We start from the raw sequence: 21012 nt of genomic DNA, 5'->3' as shown, positions 1-21012 counted from the left end.
ATCTGCTCTATTATAATACTGGGGGACCTGATCACACCTCTCAGCATTGGACAGATCATCTAGGCAACAAATCGACAGAGTAACCATTATTCTTTCAGAAAGAGAGAAGAAATAAATATAGGGTAATTGGGGGGGGAGAAATTGGACAAGGGGCCTAAAGAATAATTACAATTTGTAACAATATATATGCTAGTAATATTGATTTGATCAACATATCTCAATGTTGAACCCAAAAAATTTGTATAATCAATTTTGATTCAATAAAAATTTAAAAAACAAACAAAAAACAGAGATGGCCACAACAATATCACCCATCTTGCTCTTCTTTAATGTGAAGAAGACCTGCCACACTGAAGAAGGATATGTGACCTTGCCACTCCCCCATCAAGAGGTAGAGTCCACTTTCTCATTCGTTTAAATCTGGGTGAATCTTGTGACCGCTTTAACCAACAGAACATGGCAAAGTCACACTGTGACAGTTCTGAGGACAGCTCTGGTATCTTCCATTTCTTTTCTCTTGAAAGCCAGCCACCACGTGTGGCCATCCTGAGAAGCCATAACCATGTGGAGATGCCCTAGAAAATCAGCCACCAGGTTGGAGGTGGTAGGGAGAGCTAAGGTGCCCTAAGGTATCAGACAAATAAGTGAAGAAGCCATTTGGAAGTGGATTCTCCAAACCAACCAATCCTGCAAGTGCCACATGGCTAAGAGACAAATCACCCAGGTGAATTCTTCTCAAATTCCTAATCCACAAAATTGTGAGCAAAATAAAATGATGTGTTAAGCCTCTAAATTTTGATGATTTGTTACATAATAGATAACTAAAACACCATCCTTAACAATGAGCCTGTGATTTCTTACTAAAAATGCCACTATTGAGTGCAGTGCTGATAACACCAATGTCAAGGGTTTGAATTCCCTTACTGGCCAGCTGTCAAAAAAAAAAAAAAGGCCACTATGCTTCCCAAATTTGGGGATAAGTTCCACAAATACATTAACACTAATTATTAGGAAAGGAGAACCACGCCAGGCAGAGGTTTATTTGTCACCTTTTGATATGTCTACTGGAGAACGGCCAACCCTTATCATAGTACTTAGTATAATGCTCCCACCAAAGCAGCACTGGTGTCTGACTTATGTAAAAGATTACCAACTGTTGGGATCATTTAGTATCAGCCATTAAAAGATTATTAGGATCACATCAAAAGAACTCAGGAGACAACCTGAAGGATGTCTCCCCTTAGTCAAAGTAGACAATTTGAACATCTATAAAGACAATAACTACAATGAACTAAAACATATCAAATATGTTTATATCCATGAATTCTTAATAATACTAAAAAACAAATCTCACTGATCACTTTTGGAGGATGCTAGGAAACCAATTCATTATTTTGAAAACTGGTAAATTAAAAAAAACAAGCAAGCATTTATCTTGCTTTCCTAATTAAACTGTATCCCAGGACAATCAAATAGTTGATGATAGGCAATTTCTTTTTATAAATATATTTCAACTAATAAATGAAAGAATGATACAACATCACCAATTTGCAATCCCTAATGAATTAATAGACCTAGGCAATGATCATCAATAGCTGCTAACTCCACAAAAAAAAATGGACAATAATACATTATATGCCTCCTGGTGAAAGCTCACAATATCATTTATGAAAAAAAAAAAAAAGCCCCCACTTCAAAAAACAAACTTGAACACAGATCTAAGCAAGCCTCTAGCTATAACTACCAATTTACGTGAAATACATAAGACAGGGAAGAATGTTAACACCACATTAAAGCAATCAGCAAAATTTAAACCATGGGAAGTTCTACAGACAAATCACCTAATTTCTTCAGTAAATAAATTATAAAGAAAAAAATATTGATGAAGAAAAATCTAGAAATTAAAAGATACATAAGTGATGTCAAACAACTGCAATATCCAGACCTTATTTGGATATTGATTCAAACTGTTAAAAATTTACAAAACAACCAGAGAAATCTGGAAATTGAAAGAATATTAAATGATATCAAGAAATTACTACTTTTTTTAGGTGTGATAAATATTATGATTACATTTTTTAAAAAGAAGTCTTTATCTTTTAGAGAGACAACAAAGTATGTACAAAAGAAATGCTAAGGTTAAAGATCACTTCAAGATATTATGGGAGTGATATGAAAGAGATGAAATAAGATTAACCATAATTGCTGAGTGTTTAAGCTGGGTCATGAATACATGGAGGTTCATTATATCCATCTATTTTTATGTACATGTACAATTTTCCTTAATAGACAGTTAAAAAATAAAGAACGAGTAGTTCACTGTACTTTCAAACATTGTATTTTTTTTATTTGTTCTTTCCCTAAGTACATTTATTTACCTTACTCAATATTAGGTATTGAAACTTAGGATAATTTATTACTATATGAAACAAGAGAAAGAATTAGGGCATAAACAATCATAAGAAAATATCAGAAAATAACTGCTTTAGGCATATAAGCAATGAATGTATTATTTCCTGTAGTGGACTGAATTATGTCACCCCAAAACTCCCTGAAGCTTCAATTGTGTCCCTCAAGTTTTATGTGTTAGAAACTTAGGCCCCACTGTAACTGTTAAGAGGGTGAGATATCCTGTTATGGTAATTGAAAGGTGGAGCCTTGAATAAGTGATTTGATTGTAGGACTGTGCAGTAGTGAATGGATTAAAGATGGTGGTCAGGGGAGTGGTTCTGAGGGCTTCAAAAGAAGAGAGTCTGCCTCTCTCTGCTCTCTCTGCTCCCACCGTTTTGCAATGAGGGACCCCTGGGTCACTGTCACCACCACCAGATGGGCTTTGGTCTTCTCAGCCTCAGAAACTGTAAGCAATAAATTTCATTTTCTTTATAAATCACCCAGTTCAGTGTGCTTCGTTATAAGCCATAAAAACAGACTAATACATTTCCTAATTGAAATGCTGTTTTATCAGGATACCAAAAAATTCCTTCCCCACATGTACCCACACACTCTCCTCTCTCTCTCTCTCTCTCTCTCTCTCTCTCTCTCTCTCATGTATACTTACCACTTTCCATCTTTCTTTGACCAGGATTCCAACACTCAGGATATCCGGCTGCTCTCCTCCCCCACTCATTGCAATACGCTGATATGGTGAAAAGCTAGCTACACAGGATTCCAGTTCCCAAGGATGGTTTCCATTTAACCTAAAACAAAAGAAACAGCAGCAACATATAAGGGCTAACTAATTAACAGAAATAACATTCCAGCTCCAAGAAGCACTACTAATCCTATACATTAATTAGGTTGCTGTCTTGGAAAAGAGGGGGAAAAAATCCACAAACTTTCCAAAAACTGTTTAATGCATATAAAAAAAAAAGCAAATATCTTTCCATTACAGATGCCAAATGAGATAGCTAGACTTTATAAAAATGTTATCAAAAAACAAATTATTTACATTAACTGAGATTGCTAGACTATAGGGTGTCAATGGCACTTGACCCAGACTGACCACTATTCTGAGTACAACATACTGCTGAAGAAAAAGACATGGTACCTAATTTACAACAGCATATGTTTTAATAGGTTGTAACTTAGATCTTAACATCATTAGAGCTAATAATATTTTAATGTTACAAAATGCACTTAAAATGCATATGAAATAAACACAAACACAAAAAAGGGCTGTTGATCAATCCTGATATAATCATATTGTAAGAAAAAGAGGATAATTGTAAAATGGGCTGGCCAGTTAAGCTCAGTTAAGTTAGAGCATGGTACTGACAACACCAACTTCTGGGGTTCACAATCCCTATACCCACCAGCTGCCAAAAAAAAAAAAAGATGTAAAATGAATAGCATACCTGTAGAAAATGAAGATACAGCAGAAAAATATGGCCTAAAGGAGATGAAAACTGTAACCTAGTACAGGAACAAGAGATATATTGATAGAGTCATTTTCAGGATACATTGTTCAGTGAAAAAAAGCAAGATGCAGCAAAGGGTTTATAGTATGCTACCTTTTATGTAAAAGGGAGGTATATGTTGAGTATATGTAAGTATTTGCTTTTATTTTTTATTTATTTATTTTTGGTGGCTGGCTGGTACAAGGATCAAACTCTGGACGTTGGTATTAGCAGCATCACACACTAACCAACTGAGCTAATCGGCCAGCCCCTTGCTTTTATTATTAAAAAAAGAAAGAAAAAGAAAAAAGGGAGTATAAGCTAAAAAGTGATGAAAATTATTCTCCATAGCAGCACAGTTCAGCATATTTTTTTAGTAAAGGGCCAGAAAGTAAATATTTTAGGCTTTGCAGGCCATATATTCTACTCAATTCATGCATTCTACTCAACTTTGCCTGTGGAGCACAAAAGAAGCCATAGATAATATGCAAACAAATGAGTGTAGCTATTTTCCAAAAAAATTTTATTTACAAAATTAAAAGTACTTGTACTTGGCCAAATTTGGCCTGCAGCCTGTTGTTTACCAACCTTTATTCATTAGAAAGGAAAAGAGGATGGAGCGGATAAGAATGAAGCCAGACTTCTGTGACTACCTGTGACATAATTTTGATTTTGGAACCATGTAAATGTTTTACATAAGACAAAAATGTTGTCTGTACTCCAAATTCAAGAGAGGACCATAGCAACAAGGAATCATCAGAACTGGCTTTAAACTCATCCTGGTCTATTAATGATAGCTATGTATGAGTGATCCACTTCAGAATGTCAACCAATCAATAACAGCCACGCTTCATAATCATATTTGTATAACAAAACATAAGCCAATTGCTAAATACTCCTGCTTCACCAATCCTTGAACTTCACAATTCCTAAAACCCAATAAAAGATGAGCAGTTTGTTTCATTCAGAGATATTATGTCCTACAATCATAACTCTCACTTGTATAATGTACAATAATTTGAGCATTTTCTTCAGATATTGAGTGGTGCCATCTTCAAGATAATTAAAAGGCAAAATTAAATCAAAAAAAGAAAAGACAAATACTAAAAATGGAGCGGGGATATTCTCTAAAAATTTAAAACAAACTGAAACTAATAACCCATTGCGTACCAAGTTTGTGGCATAATCACATAGAAAATAATTAAAGTGGCTTTAAAATATAGTATTTTGATAGTACACCCCAGTGGGATATATCTTAAGTAATAAAAGAACCACAAAGAAATCTTAAAACTGCATTCAGTAGTGTTACAGTTGGAAGTAATATCAATACTGATATTTAAAAACTATTATAAATATATTGCAGGACACAGAAAATAAGTATTTTAAGTCATTAGGAGTCAAAATTTCAATATAAAAAGAAATAAATATAAAAATCAAAAAGGTTAGGTAAAAATTCTGAACTCTTATGTTAAAGAAAACATGAAAACATTATGATCTTTATTTAAATGTATATTTTACAACTCTAACCACTGAGAAATCCTAAAAAGCAACGCAACCCAGTAGCATTCAGTACCCCTAGAATCCAGATTGAGGTTTCAAAATACCATTTCCCTCAGAAAAAGAAACAAGGCTCCTTGGAGAAATTACCAAGACTGGGACACAAAATGTAAAAGATGAGCCTAGAATCTTGCTGTTGCTTAAGAGGAACATACCAAAGACTATGGACATATCCAGGTTTTATGGGGCCTGAAGCTTATATAAGTACCCACCCGCCTACCCTCTTTTTTATGTCTTACTTTTCCTAATTTTACAAAATCATATCACTAATTGCTTCAGTCTTGGTCCCAAAGCCTTGAAAAAAGCACATGGCAAATAAAGAACCAGGAAGCTTAAGTTTCATTATCTTCATGGTATGTAAATCCACCACCTGTGTCCTAGATAATGGGGACAAGTCAAAAGGACACAGGAGCCAACTGGAAGGGGCTAGAACTGGTTAAAGGTGGGAAAATTTGAGCATCAAAAAAAAAAAAAAAAAAATGATTGCAATGAATTGAAACATAACAAGTATATAAAAACCCGAGTTCATAACGACACTCAAAAAAGAAAAAGAGAGAGAAAGCCCCAACTAATCAACATTAGAAACAATTGTTAGGGCACCAGAACTCAGTACTCTGAGTATAAATAAAAGGAAAATAAATCAATCACTTATCCCATCTTTTGTGTATTAACTGCACTTCAAGGAAACTAAGAAATTGATGATGGTAAAATTTAAAATGCACCATTTTGTTGCATCTAATGAAATGATACAGGCAATGATTATATTAGTGGCTGCTAAAACTCTTAGGTGAAAGGGTAGTTAACATAGAACTTTACAGTGGATAGATGAGATTGATACTATTTAGGCTGATCAAACGTAACATCACTAAAAGATCTGACAATAAACAGCATACCATTGACTTTGGGAACTGAACTAAGGCTTAGACCCCAAGGCCCAGGTCTGATTGGCTACTTAGTGATGCACATCTGCAACAGATCTGAATATCCCTGCAAAGGCTTTGAAAACTGAAATAATATTAAAACCAAAACACATGGTGGCTAGTCAGAACTTGCAACCTGAACACAACTGGATGTCTAAAACAAAAAATATCAACATTCTCCATAGAATTTATATAAAACTCTGATCTCAAAACATAATTTTTTAGTAAAAGGCAAAAGGTTTATAGGATTTGAAGAGAAACCAAAGCATATCTCAAAACACAATTTTTTAAATGATGAGCATACAATGCAAAATTACCAAGCATACAAAGAACCAGGAGAATCTCAATTTACATGTGAAAAGACAATAAACAGATGCAAATGCCAAGACTACACAAATTTAGGACTTATCCGACAAAAACTTAAAAGCAGCTACTATAAAAATGCTCCAAGTAGTGAAGGTGAACACCTTGGAAATGAATAGAAAGATATAAAGTCTCAGTAAAGAAACAGAAGATATAAAGAAGTAAATGGAAATTTTAGAAGTGAAAAATACAGTAACGGAAATTTTAAAACTTCACTAGTAAGACAATAGAAGAATGGAGGTGTCAGAGGGAAGAGTCAGTAAACGTGAAGATAAATCTACAGAAATTACCCCATTTGAAAACAAAAGATTTTTGTAAGTGAACATAGACCCCAGGGACCAGTGGGACAATACCAAATATTCTAACATTTGTGTCACTAGAGTCATAGAAGGAGGGGGAAAAGTATAGGAAAGAAAAAAATTGAAAAATGGCTGAAACTTCCTAAAATTTTTAAAGAGATAAAACAACATGAAGAAGCTGAGTGAACAGGATAAGTACCCCAAAAAATAAATTAATAAACTGCTCCTAAACACATCACAACCAAATGCTGAAAATTAAACTCAAGGAAAAACACTTAAAAACAGCCAGTGAAAAATGACACATTACTTATAGGAGAACAATGATTTAATTGACTGGATTTCTCATCAGAAAGAATTGCCAAGGAAAGCTCTTCTGAGAAAACGGAAATTATAACAGGAAATTTTGGAATAACAGGAATGAAATTTTGGAGTAACAGGGAAAGCAACAGAAACTAATCTTCTCTTGAGTTGTTTAAAATAAGTTTGAAAGTTAAAAGCAAAAATTAAAATGCTGCCTAAAGAGATTTTTCAATGTATATAGATATAATTCATAATACTACTCCAACAGAAAAAGGTGAAATGGTAAAGGAACTTATGTGTTGATACTTAGATTTCTGCATTCCACTTGAAATGGTAATACAATAATTCTAAGTAGACTGTAAAAAGTTAAGTAGGTATATTTTAAAGCCTAGCACAACCACTTTAAAAGCTATACAAAGAGAGATAATTAAAAGCAAAAAAATAAAATAAAGTAAAATACAAAACATGTTAAGATAATTTTTTTTTTTTTTTTGTCACCGGTAAGGGGATGGCAACCCTTGACTTGGTGTCGCCCGCACCACGCTCAGCCAGTGAGCTCACCGGACATCCCTATATAGGATCGGAACCCACGCTGCACTCTCCCGAGTGAGCCACGGGGTTGGCCCAAGTTAGTTCTAATAGATCTGCAACATAACCAGCGCCACTTTAGACAAGCCCAAGTACAAATGATGCCGCCCACCTCCTCCCCTACCGCCTTCCCTTTACGAGAAGACTCCTGACTTAAACTGAAACCCCTTTTGTTTCTGCAAGGATGCAGTTCTCCACCCCAATCCACATTAGCATAATGATCCTCCTTGATGGTATCAGCCAGCCCCTGCACACTGTATAAGCTCTACCACCTCCACACCTGGTGCTGTCCACCATTTTCAGGGCAGCCCCAGACCCTGTGCCATTCTGAGCACAGCCCAGCAGATTTCCTTCTTTAATAAAGCTTGAACATTACCCAGCATCTTAGCTCACTTTCTTTCAAATTCAAAAGAAGGTAGAAAAGAGAAACAAAAGAGCAAAATTAGAGGGATAAACATAAAACAAATAATGGTTGACCTAAATCCACATGTCAGTAATTATATTAAATACAAATGGCCCAAACACTGAGAAGACAGAGATCAGCAGGATGAATACGAGCCTACAAGAAAATCACTTCAAAAATAATGACACATGTAGGTTAAAAGCAAAGAGATGGGAAAAGATATATCTTGCAAATACTAACCAAAAGAAAGCTGGAGTATCTATAATGTCTGACAATGTAGACTTCACAGCAAAGAAAATCTCTAGAGATAGACACATTATATTATCATGGAAGGGCCAATCTACAAAGAAATTTTATGTGTGTATGCACCTAAAAAAAGAGTATCAAAATACACGAAATAAAAAATTAACAAACTGAAAGGAGAAATAGAGAAATCCATAATTGTAACTATGGACTTCACTTCACCACTCCTGCCACAAAGAAATAAGTAAACAGAAAGTCAGAAAGATTATAGAAGATTAAACAGCACCACTGTGGTATAATTTAAAACTATATTTGATTGCTATATTGTTTTATAATAAAAAATATATATATTCAGTCCTCCTCCCTGGTTTCTGTTCGGAGCTCCTAAAACTCTTGTAATTTCTTAAGTGATTAGTGTGATACAAGCGTCTTTTGTTATAATATTTTGTTTTTATCCTTGGTTCCTGAAATAGCTCCAGAGAGGTAAAGGTGATAGGAATATCTTTGTTATTGATTATAGTTTCTTGCAACCTTATCTGAGTTTTTGTTAATGATGTCACTTTTGGGAAGCCCCTAAGAATAGGGGGGCTGGTTGCCAGGGGATCCAACCCTGTGATTAAAAGTCTGGAACTTTCAGCCCCACCCTCCAAGCTCTAGAGAGAGGAGAGGGGCTGAAGGTTGAGTTGATCACCAATGACCAATGATTTAATCAATCATGCCTTAATGACACCTCCATAAAAACCCAAAAGGATGAGGTATGGAGAGCTTCCAGACTGGTAAACATACGCATGTGTTAGAAGGGTGGCATACCCCAACTCCAAAGGGACAGGAACTCCTGTACTCAGGACCCTTCCAGACCTTGCCCTATGTATCTCTTCATCTAACTGTTTATCTGTATCCTTTATCATACAATAAGCATAAGTAAAGTGCTTCCCTGAGTTCTGTGAACCACTCTAGCAAATCCCACTTCCCTGCCATTTGCCAGAAGTACTGAGTGGAATGGAATAGTAGAGAAAAGTTTGTTTTCTCCTACTTTACATTTCAGTGTCAGGGAACGGGTCTTTATCTCCAGTTCCTGGCAAAGTTTGGAATTTCCTAAGCCTTTGTTATTCTAATGAAGTGACTCCAAGCTTCTGCATGGGGGCTGTCACCAGAAAGCCTATGACTAGAAGGCTGGGAATTTCATCCTTACCCCAAGACCTTTTCCTGGAAAAGGGGGGCTGGAGTTCAATCACATGACCAATGATTTAACCAATCGGGCCTACATAATAAACTCCAGATATTAAAAACTCTGAATAAGTCTCAAGGGACTTCCTGGTTGGTGAACATATTGATGCACCAAGAGGATGGTGCACCCTGACTCCATGAGGACAGAAGCTCCTGTACTTGGGATCCTTACGGATTTGCCACTTATTGTTTTTCATCTAGCTGCTCATTCATATCCTTTATAATAAAAGGGTAATTTTAAATATAGCACTTTCATGAGTTCTGTGAGTCATTATTGAACTTAAGGTTTTAGTGGGAAGTACCAAATTTGTACCCAACCAGGCAAAATTCATGTGCCTTGGGGACATCCAAGACTTGTGGCTGGAGTCTGAAGTGGAAGTAGTCTTGTGGAACTGAGCCCTGAAACCTGTGGGGTCTACACTAACTTGAAGCAATTAGTGTCAGAATTGAACTGAATTATAGAACACCCAGACTGTATCAGAGAATTGAATCAGAACACAACCAAACAATTGGAACAAAGTGACGTTTATAGAACACTCCATCCAGCAAAAGCAGAATACATATTCAAGTGCACATGGAACATACACCAAGACCATATAATATACCAGGTCACAAAACAATGAGAACTGAAATCACACATAATATGTTTTCTTATAATAATGGTATTAGGCTAGACATCAATAATAGCAAGATAATAAGAAACTGTACAAACACTTGGAAATTAAATAAAAACAACAGGGCCAGGGGTCTGCCTCTATAACTAACATTTTTTTGGAACAAAGCCACACCCATTCATTTATATGTTGTCCACCACTGCTTTTGTACTACAGTAGTCCCCCTTTATCCTCACCAAGACCGCCAGTGGATGCCTGAAACCATACCAAACCTGACTGCCATCAAATGGAACACATTTCTGTCCATGTCTTCCACACACAAATTTAATGCCTTTTCCATCTGAAGGAAACATTTATCATGCACTGTGGCTGCAACTTTTGCAGTTTGAGATGCAAAAGCAAAACTAGAACAAACTTACATTTTCTTCTTCACAATTTCACAGACAGAAGACTCATTCTTATCATAGATCTTAGCAACTTCTTTTCTTTCTTTATTTTTATTGCTGGCCAGTATGAGATACAAATCTTGACCTTGGTGTTATAACACCATACTCTAACCAACTGAGTTAACCAGCCAGCCCTCTTAGCAACTTCAGCATATGATTTTTTTCCCTTGCCTTATTAAGTCAAGAACTTTCACCTTTTCACTACATTGCATATTGATAAAATAAAATTTAATTTAAAGAAAAGAACTTTCACCTTTTCATTTAAAGGAAGCACTTTACAGCTTCTCTTCGGCACAGGAGAATTGGCAGCACCACTACTCTTGTGTGTGAGGGCCATTATTAAGTAAAATAAAGGTTACTTGAACAGAAGCAATGTGATACTGCTGGGCTGGTGGGATCAGTAGTACCGGAAAGTGGAGACAAAGTGACCAAGGAGCCTCTACCCTGTTAACTCCACCCCTCCCCCCTTACCCTCCCCAGAACTTCCCTGGCAGAGTAATGGCCCAGGGCCATGTCACCCCTGTTAGGCGGGAACCAGAAACTGAACCCTGCTCAATTCCACACCATATATGGGCAAAAACCCACCCACAGCCCTCCCATATAAATACCTGTTTGTATTCACCCTGGGCGTGACTTCCCTGGCCTCACTCCCTTGCAGGCCACGGAACCTCGCCCAAGAGCGCTTCCATTAAAGCTTGCCTTGAACCCATTGCCTGGCTCCTTTTGTTACTTACCACCACTGATTTGAACCGGACAGATACCATGACAGTTGATCTGATAACCTAGACAGCTACTAAGTGACTAATGGGTGGAGAGTGTATACAGCATGGATATACTGGCCAACAGAATGATTCACATTCCAGTGGAAAGCATCGTGCAAGACTTAATCACACTAGTCACAATGGTGCAAAACTTATGAATTGTTTATTTCTGGAATTTTCCACTTAATGTTTTTGGACCATGGGTAACAAACCACAGAAAGCAAAACTGTGGAGAAGGGGGACTAGTGTACTAGGGTACAGCTAAGTAGTTGCAACTGAGACTCTATGGCACTCGGGCCTAACTTATCTGGACCCTTAAGAAAAGGAGTGCCAATGCCTATTCTAAATAACTCATAGTTTAAAGAGGAAGTCTCCAGGCAATTTAGAAAATATTTTGAAGTGAACAAAAATTAAAATACAACATATAAATATTTGTGGGGTATGGCTAAAGCAGTGATTAGAGGGAAAACTATAGCATTATAAGCTTTTGTTGGAACAGTGAAAAACTTTCAAATTAATAATCTAAGCTTCCAACTTAAAAAAGCTAAAAATGAACAAACTAAACCCCCAAAACAAGCAGAAGGAAAGAAAGAAGAGCAGAAAAATAATGAAATTAAAACCAATAGAGAAAAATCAACGAAACCAAAAGCTTGTTCTTTGTAAAGATCAGTAACATTCATAAGCTTTTAGGAAAACTGAAAAAAGGAGAATACACAAATTATCAATATTAGGAATGAAACAGGGGTTATCACTCCTGACTCCACAGACATTAAAAGTATAATAAGGAAATATTATAAACAATTACATACAGAAAGTGGACAATAATGGACCAAATCCTCAAAAACCACAAACTACCACAATTCACCCAAGATAAAAAAGATAGTCTGAACAGTCCTTTTTTTTTTTTTTTTTTAAAGATGACCAGTAAGGGGATCTTAACCCTTGACTTGGTGTTGTCAGCACCACGCTCAGCCAGTGAGCTAACCAGCCATCCCTATATAGGATCCGAACCCGGGGCCTTGGTGTTATCAGCACCACACTCTCCCGAGTGAGCCACGGGCCGGCCTGCGAACAGTCTATTAAAGAAGTTGAACCCATAATTTAAAACCTTTCCACAAAAGAATCTCTGGGCCTAGATTTTTTTCACTGGCAAATTCTGCTAAACATTTAAAGAAGAAATGAAACAAATCACTTTCAGAAAAAGAAGAGGAGGAAACACTTCCCGACTCACTTTCAGTACAGCATTAACCCAATATCAAAACTAGTTGAAGACAATATAAGAAAACAAAACAACAGATTCATATTACTCATGAACATAGACATGAAAATCCTTCATAAAATATTAGCAAGTTCAATCCAGCATTACATGAAAAGAATAATACACCACAAACCCAGTATGGTTTATCTTGGGGATGAAAGGCTGGTTCAATACTGAAAAATCAATTCATGTAAACCCATCAGATTAACAGTCTATAAAAGAAACCACATGACCTGTCACTTAATGTCGGAGGGGCATTTAACAAAATTCAATATTCATTTACAATATAAACTCTCAGCAAACTAGGGATAGAAGAAAACTTTCTTAAACTGATAAAGGGCATCTAAAATAACAAAAAAGCTCTCACAAACTGACAGATTAACACAATCCTAACTGAAATCCACACAGAATATTTTATGCAGAGAAGCCAATTCTAAAATTTATGTGCATAAGCAAAAACTACCCAAAATATTTTTTTAAATAATAAAATTGGAAGAATCATACTACATGATTTTAAGACTTACTATATAAAGCAACAGTAATCAAAACAGTGAATTATCGGCAAAGGGACAGAAATATAGTAAATGAAATAAAGAGTCCAGAAATAGACCCAAACAAATACAGCCTTTTTTTTTTTTTTTTGGTGGCTGGCCAGCACAGGGGATCTGAACCCTTGACCTTGATTTATAAATACGGCCAAATAATTTTTAACATCACAGTTTATTTATTATTTATTTATTTACTTTGGGGGGAGCTGGCCAATACAGGGATCGAACACTTGACCTTGGTGCTATCAGCACCAAAATTCAAAAATTTTATTCTGTAAAAGATGCTGTTAAAAGAATGAAAAGATTGGTGATGGGGAACAATAATCAGCCACAATGTATATCGACAAAATAAAATTTAAAAAAAAAAAAAAAAAAAAAGATCCCCTTACCGGTCATCTTTAAAAAAAAATAATAATAAATAAATAAATAATAAATAATGCTAAAAAAAAAAAAAGAATGAAAAGACAAGCTACAGTCTGGGAGAAAAATGTCTGCAAATCACATAACCAACCATGGGCTTATATTCCGAACATACAGAGAACACTTGAAATTCAACAGTAAGAAAACAAATGACCCAATTTAAAAATGGGCGAAAGACAGACACATCATCAATGAGAATATATTGACTGCAAATAAATACATGAAAGGATGTCTGGCATCCCTAGCCAGTCTCAAAACAAAATTACATACTGTATGATTATATTTACATTGTTGGAGTGAGCAGGACCGATGCCTTGTTGGAACCTAAAAATCACATGGGCTCTATAAGATTTTTAAAAGACAGTTTTTTTTCCTTGGCATGCATTTCTCTGAGTTCCCTCTTTTCCCATGGTTATTTGATATTTTGAACCTTGGTTATGGGGTAAGATACCATTATTTACATGAAGGTAAAGTTGTTTTCCAGCCAGACTGAAGCTGTAGACTTGCACATACTACCCAGATCATGAGATAAGGATGGGAGCAGAAACCAGTCTTGGCAAGATCTTGCACCTGAGACCTTGCATGAAGCCCTCACTGCTCACGTCCCTCTCCCTCCTCCTTTTCATTTCCCATGTTCCATTCCCTCATCCCCCTCTTTAAAAACCCCTCAGTAAACCTGAGTCTTTGAGATGGCTTTAAGCTTGGCCATTCTCGTTCAGGTTTGGTATTCCAAAATAAAAGCTGACTTCCATATTCACCAACATTTGACTTTTCAGTAGTTTGCTTTTGTCTGGGAGCAGGCAGCAGGACCTGTGAGTTTGGTATCAATTTTGGGGAGCCTCAGCCAGAAGCTGAGTATGCCTTGTAACAATATGACATTCTCAAAACAACAAAACTATAGTGACAGAGAACAGATCAGTGGTTGCCAAGAGTTATAATCCCAGGAGTGAGAGTGAGATTATAAAGGGATAGTATGAGGAAGTTTTTTAGGTGTGTTGGAGCTATTATGAATACCTATGAACTATTATGAATATTTATTATGATTGTAGTGAGGGTTACATGAATCTGTACATGTGTTAGAATTCACAGAATTGGGCCTGCCAGTTAGCTCAGTTGGTTTGAGTGTGTTACTAACACCAAGGTCCAGAGTTCGATCCCTGTACCAGCCAGTCACAAAAAAAAAAAAAAAAAAAAAAAAGAATTCAATCATACCCAAAAAGAGTTCATTTATAATGTATTAATTTTCTAAATAATTTTTTTGTTTCTAAAAGGAAATCCACAATTATATAAAAAGGCTAGCAAAATATTCCTCCCTTTTCCAGCTTCATACCTACACGGGGCCATATTTTGCTCACATACTTCAACAAAAGCAACATATTACAAGAGATTAAAAGTGAAGCATGAGAATCCAGCTGTCTTCTATAATGCCAAACATTCAGGAGATGTGAAAAATGTAAAACAATGCCAACTTATTTCTCACCAATTTGTTTCTGTTTTGGAAAATAATTCATCTCACCAATTTGTTCATTGATGAGTTATTTTCCAAAACAGAGAAACAAACTGGTGAGATGAGTGGCATACAATTCCTAAAATCCTTGGACTCTTCAAAGTGATGCGTCTCTTTTCGTATGCTAATGAGTAGTTGACTGATGGCTGACAGTCCTTAGTTAGTTTCAAGATGTGCTATTGATAAAACATCTGCAGGAACCTGAATGCACTGAGAGATTTATACAATTGATAGAAAGTCTGAGAATGAATTAGAGGAGATTTATACAATTGACAGAAAGTCTGAGAATGAATTAGAGGAGATTTATACAATTGACAGAAAGTCTGAGAATGATTAGTGATTAGCAGTACTTAGCAGTATTCACAATAGCTGAAGGTGGAAGCAAACCAAATGTCCATCAATAGATGAATGGATAAACAAAATGTGGTACATACAGACAATGTAGTATTATTCAATCTCAAAAAGAAATTCTCACCCATGCTACAACACAGATGAACCTTGAAGATATTATGCTAAGTGAAGCCAGCACAAAAGGACAAATATATGATCCCACCAGGGATCATATGGGTAAATAGGTACCTAGAGTAGTCAAACTCATAAAGACGGAAAATAGAATGGTAGTTGCCAGGGGTTATGGGGAGGGAGAAATGGAGAGTTAGTGTTAAATGCATATGGAAATTCCATTTGAGAAGATGCAGAAGTCTGGAGATGGATGGTGGTGATGGCTACACAACAATGTTAATGTACTTAATACCACTGAACTAACTGTACACTTAAAAATGGTCAAAATGGTAAGTTCTATGTTATGTATATTGTATCAAAATAAAAAAGTTTAAATTTTAAATAAGACTACTACTAGGTACCCCTTAGATATAACTATAAAAGCCAAATAATTTTCACTATGTCACTCTAAATCACCAATGGGAAGATCATGGAACAAAATGGTATCCCAGGTAGAGTCCTACAGAAAACTGAAAAAATGTAAGAACAGACCTGTTCCAATTAGGAACTGAACACTATGGGAAAGGCCCAGAATCCTATAAGATATCCAGGTGTGGCAGACTACTTCTAAGTGGCTCCCAATGATCCCCATATCCTGCTATCAATCCCTTCCCCTTGAGTGTGGGGTGGATCTTGTGACTTGCATCTAATGAAGAGAATATGGCAAAATTGATAGGATGTCACTTCCTAGATAGATTATAAAAGACTGTGACATAGAGCTGGCCTATTAGCTCGATCGGTAGAGTGTGACACTGCTAACACCAAGGTCAAGGGTTCAGATCCCTGGACCAGCTAGCCTCCAAAAAAAAACAACAAAAAAGACTGTAAGGTCTATCTTGCTCACATCCTCTTTCTCTGGCTCTTTCCACTTACTTGCTCTGATGAAGCAAGCTGCCACATTGCCCCATGAAATGGCCCACATGGCAAAGAACTGAGGCAGCTTCTACTAGAATTTTATATGATTCATCTTATAATATTAAGGTACCAACAGCTAGCAAGGAACTGAGGCCCTCAGTCCAACAGCCCACAGGAACTGAATCCTCCCAACTGAACCATCAGAATGAGCTTGGAAACAGATCTTTCCCCAGTTCAGCCTTGGGATGGCTACAGCCTACCGTGTTTGCAGCCTGTGACTGACCCTGAAACAGAGTACCCACCTGAGTCACACCCAAAATCCTGACCCACAGACATTATGAAAGCACTAAGTTTTGGGTAATTTGTTATGCAGCAATAGATAACTCTACATCAAGCTTTACTGGTATGGGGCAATAGTTTCTCAAAGTTATGTATGACCACAAGGTTCCTTTTTGATTCTACATCATGGATTATACAGGTTGAGTATCCCTTACCCAAAATACCTGGAACCAGAAGAGTTTTGGATTTCAATTTTTTTTTGCATTTTGGAATATTTGCAGAATTCTTACTGGTTGAACATCTCTAATTTAAAAATCCAAAATCTGAAATGCTCCAATGAGCATTTCTTTAGGCCATCATATTGATGCTCAAAAAGTTTCCAATTTTGGAGCATTTGATTTTGGATTTCCAGATTAGGGATGTTCAACCTGTATCTGAAAAACCAATGTAACTTGGCTGCAGTACCAACATTGTCAATAATTGTTTTGGATTCATTTTTTCCATAAGACTAATAACTTAAAAATAAACAGTCTTGGAGTAAGAAGACTGGATACTGTTACAGAGAAATTAAATACATTCCTCCTTGGTAATATCCTTAACAACCTAAAATAACAAGTAAATAACACACTAATGAATTCTGACAAAGATGCTAAATCTGGAGGTGTTGCCAAAACAGACTCAAAGAAGATCAAAATATGGACAGAACGTACTAAATGGGAATTCAATTTGTAAACATAAAATAACATGTGGTAAAAAATCATTTGAAACATTTGTTAGACAGGAAAAAATTGAGATGAAAATAGCCAACAAATTAATAAGTAAACACTTTCTTAGACTACAAATTCCTTGAAGATGAATACCATATATTATCATTATATCCTCTGCCATAACCAATATTGAACTTTGTATTTAATCAATAGATATTTGGTGAAGTTAATTGGCTCAAAATGAGACATCAAACTGTAAGTAAAGTCATATAGATTCACATATGCATATATAATAGAAAGATAAGAGAGGGAAAAAGTTTTATAAAAAGAGAGCAAAAATAAACATGATAAGAGGCACAAAGGGAAATGTTTTAAAAATTGTATAAGAACTTCAAAAAACATAAACCAGACCAAACAAGACTTAATGAAGAGAACTCCCTGCAAGTGTATTATCTGAGAAATTAACATAAGACTGCAGTAAACTTATTGTCTTCTAACTCCAGGGACTCCTCACAAAATACAGATTGAAACCAGACTACCTACATTCAAATCCCAGTTGTTGGGCCCATTACTTAACTTCTCTGTTCCTCAATTTTCTCATCTATTAAAATAGGATAACAATGGTGGCTAAGGATTAAAAATGCTAATATATGATATATGTAAAGTGTTTATCACAGTGCCTAGCACACGACTATGCTCAATAAATGGTAGTCATTACTTATTATGTCATTTGCATGTTTCTTAACCAATAGGAGGTTAAATAGTCTCATTTACAGACATAATACTGTCCAAAACAGTCTCTATACTGCTTGATGAAAGGAAATGATCACGTTTGCATGGAGGCCCAGAATTGAAACCTATTATACAACTACTACTTATCAAATTAATATAAAAATATTTGTTGGCAAGAGAAAATTATTACTCTACAACTGTGATTAACAAATTAAATTACAGCATTTACAATATTATAATTTTGCTTTTCAAATTAATAGGAAAAGTAGTTGATCAAAAAGATAATAAAAATAAACTAATGCCACCTACTATCTCTAGATTGGAAAAAGTATAAATTAGTTCCCGAATGCATTTTAACTTGAAGCAGATTTTGAGTACCCAGCCTTGTAACACGGTCAAGGGTTTGGTTCCCCATACTGACCAGCCATTTAAAAAAAAAGTTTGAGTACCCATCTACATAAAGTAAGGAAGCATTATCATAGCTAATATCATCAAAGAAGAAATCATTAAAAAGCAAAACAACGAGGACTCTTGTACACTGCTAGTGGAGATGTACTTTGAAAATAATTCTATATTTTAAAGTCAAGCTGAAAATATGCATACTCTGTGATCCAGCAACTCTTTTCCTAGGTATACATCCTAGAAATGCTCTTTCCCACGTGCACAAGGCAACAGATACAAGAATGTTTGCAGTCACATTATCGATAAAAGCCCCAAACTGGAACAACCCAAGCATCCAGCAAGAGAACAGATAAATTGTAGTATGTTCGTACGGTAAGAAAATTTTATTTGTTTCCTACTGCTCTCATAACAAACTGTGATAATTTAGTGGCAAAAACAACAGTTTTATCATCTTACATTTATGTAAGTCAGAAGTCCAGGCTTCCATTAGGCTAAAATCAAGGTGTAAGCAGGACTACATTCCTTCTGGAGGTTCTAGGGGAGAATTCATTTCCTTGCCTTTTCCAGCTTCTAGATGCTGCTTGAATTCTTTGGCTCATGGCCCCATCCTCAATCTTCAAAGCCAGTGGTGTAGCATCTTCAAATCAATCTCTCTCTCTCTCTCTCTCCCCACACCACCCCCTCCCCTGATTCAATTGTCACATCTCCTTATTTCTCTCTGACAAACTATATACACCTCCCTCTTATGAGGACCCTTGTGATACACTGGACCCACCTGGATAATCAAGAACAATCTTCCCCTCTCAAAGGCCTTTATTTAATCACATCTGCAAAGTCCCTTCTGCCATGTAAGGTAACATATTCACAGATATGGGGGATTTGGATGTGAACATCTTTGGGAGACCATTATTCCACCTACCACAAAAACTATACTAAAATGAAAATGAAGAAACTACTGCTATGCTGAACTACATGAATGAATCTCAGACACAGAAAAAAATCAAGACAAAAGAATACACACAATGTGAGTCATTTACTAAAGTTCAAAAATAAGTAAAACTAAACTATATTAAATAGTGATGCAAACACAGGTAGTAAGTCTATAAAGAAAAGCAAGGACATGATTAAAACAAAAATCATAAGAATGGAAATAGATATCTTTGGAGCAAACAAGGCAAGTGAGATCAGGAACAGGTTTCTGAGATTCTGGCAATGTTCTATTTTTTGAACTCTTGGCTTTATAATTCTTTAAAATGCACACAGATGAGTATAGGGGTCTTCAAAAAGTCCATGGAAAGATTCATATTATCCTTTTTTTAACAAATATAAAACATCTTTATTATCAGACAAAAAATTAGTTAAAACATAATAGAGAACAGCATAAAAAACTAACCGAGGGCTTGCTCACGTTTTTCAAAGTTTATCTAATTTAATAAAACAAAAAATGAAGCCATACATCAAGGAATTCCTCTGCCTTGTCCTATTCCCCATCCTCAGCCTCTTCCTTGGCCTCTAAAGGAACCTCGAATATTACCACCCTCACTTCTTACACTGGAAACTTCATCTTGATCCTCTCTCTTGTCTCTAACTTCATCTCTTCTTTTCTCTAACTTCTTTTCTCCAACTTCATGTATCATTTCTCCTATTCTCATGTGTGATATATTTGCTTCAGGTTGACGTCTTGAGCTGTTCTGGGATCCAGGTTTTTCTTAATTGTCTGGCCTTACATCATTTCAGTGCAGTGGTCCCACTTGCGCCTATTAGCTCTCTTCCATTGATTACTTGACCGAGCCTCATACTCACTGACATTTTCACAAGGACCATCTAATTTTGTTTCCCAGTTTTCTTTATTACTTCTCTTTTCAACCTTTTCTTCTTTTTCTTTTCTATTTTGTGGCTTCTTATTTCCTTGGCTGACGACACTCTGATATTCAGTGTTCACTAATTCACTTGGTGTTGGCCAATTTGCCACAGTGCTGAAATCACTAGTCTTGTTGAACTTCTTTGTCTTGAGTTTTTGTTTTACAGTTTTTGAGGAACTGAGCTCTGGTGTGGGCAGCAAGCTGAGGCTGAAGGACTTCTATCCAAGTCAGGGAAGTGTGCCCGGCCCTGTATTACCTTTCAATCCCATTTTGCCACAGACTTTTTGAAGTATCCTCACATGTTTTATAACTCTATGATTAATA

The 21012-nt window shown here is 36.0% G+C and overlaps 1 protein-coding gene across 1 annotated transcript in view; it reads right to left on the bottom strand.

Annotated features, from left to right (window-relative positions):
- TTBK2 (tau tubulin kinase 2) overlaps nucleotides 1–21012 on the bottom strand; it is a 146569-nt gene that overhangs the window by 114992 nt on the left and 10565 nt on the right. Inside the window, exon 2 of the mRNA XM_063089106.1 lies at nucleotides 3059–3197. Within this exon, the coding sequence (XP_062945176.1) occupies nucleotides 3059–3127 (69 nt within the window). The 5' untranslated portion in view covers nucleotides 3128–3197. The remainder of the gene's footprint in view (nucleotides 1–3058; nucleotides 3198–21012) is intronic.

This window comes from Cynocephalus volans, chromosome 3 (assembly GCF_027409185.1).
Source record: "Cynocephalus volans isolate mCynVol1 chromosome 3, mCynVol1.pri, whole genome shotgun sequence".
In the NCBI taxonomy this organism is placed as follows: Eukaryota; Metazoa; Chordata; class Mammalia; order Dermoptera; family Cynocephalidae; genus Cynocephalus; species Cynocephalus volans.
This window is presented reverse-complemented; position numbering and strand designations above follow the sequence as displayed.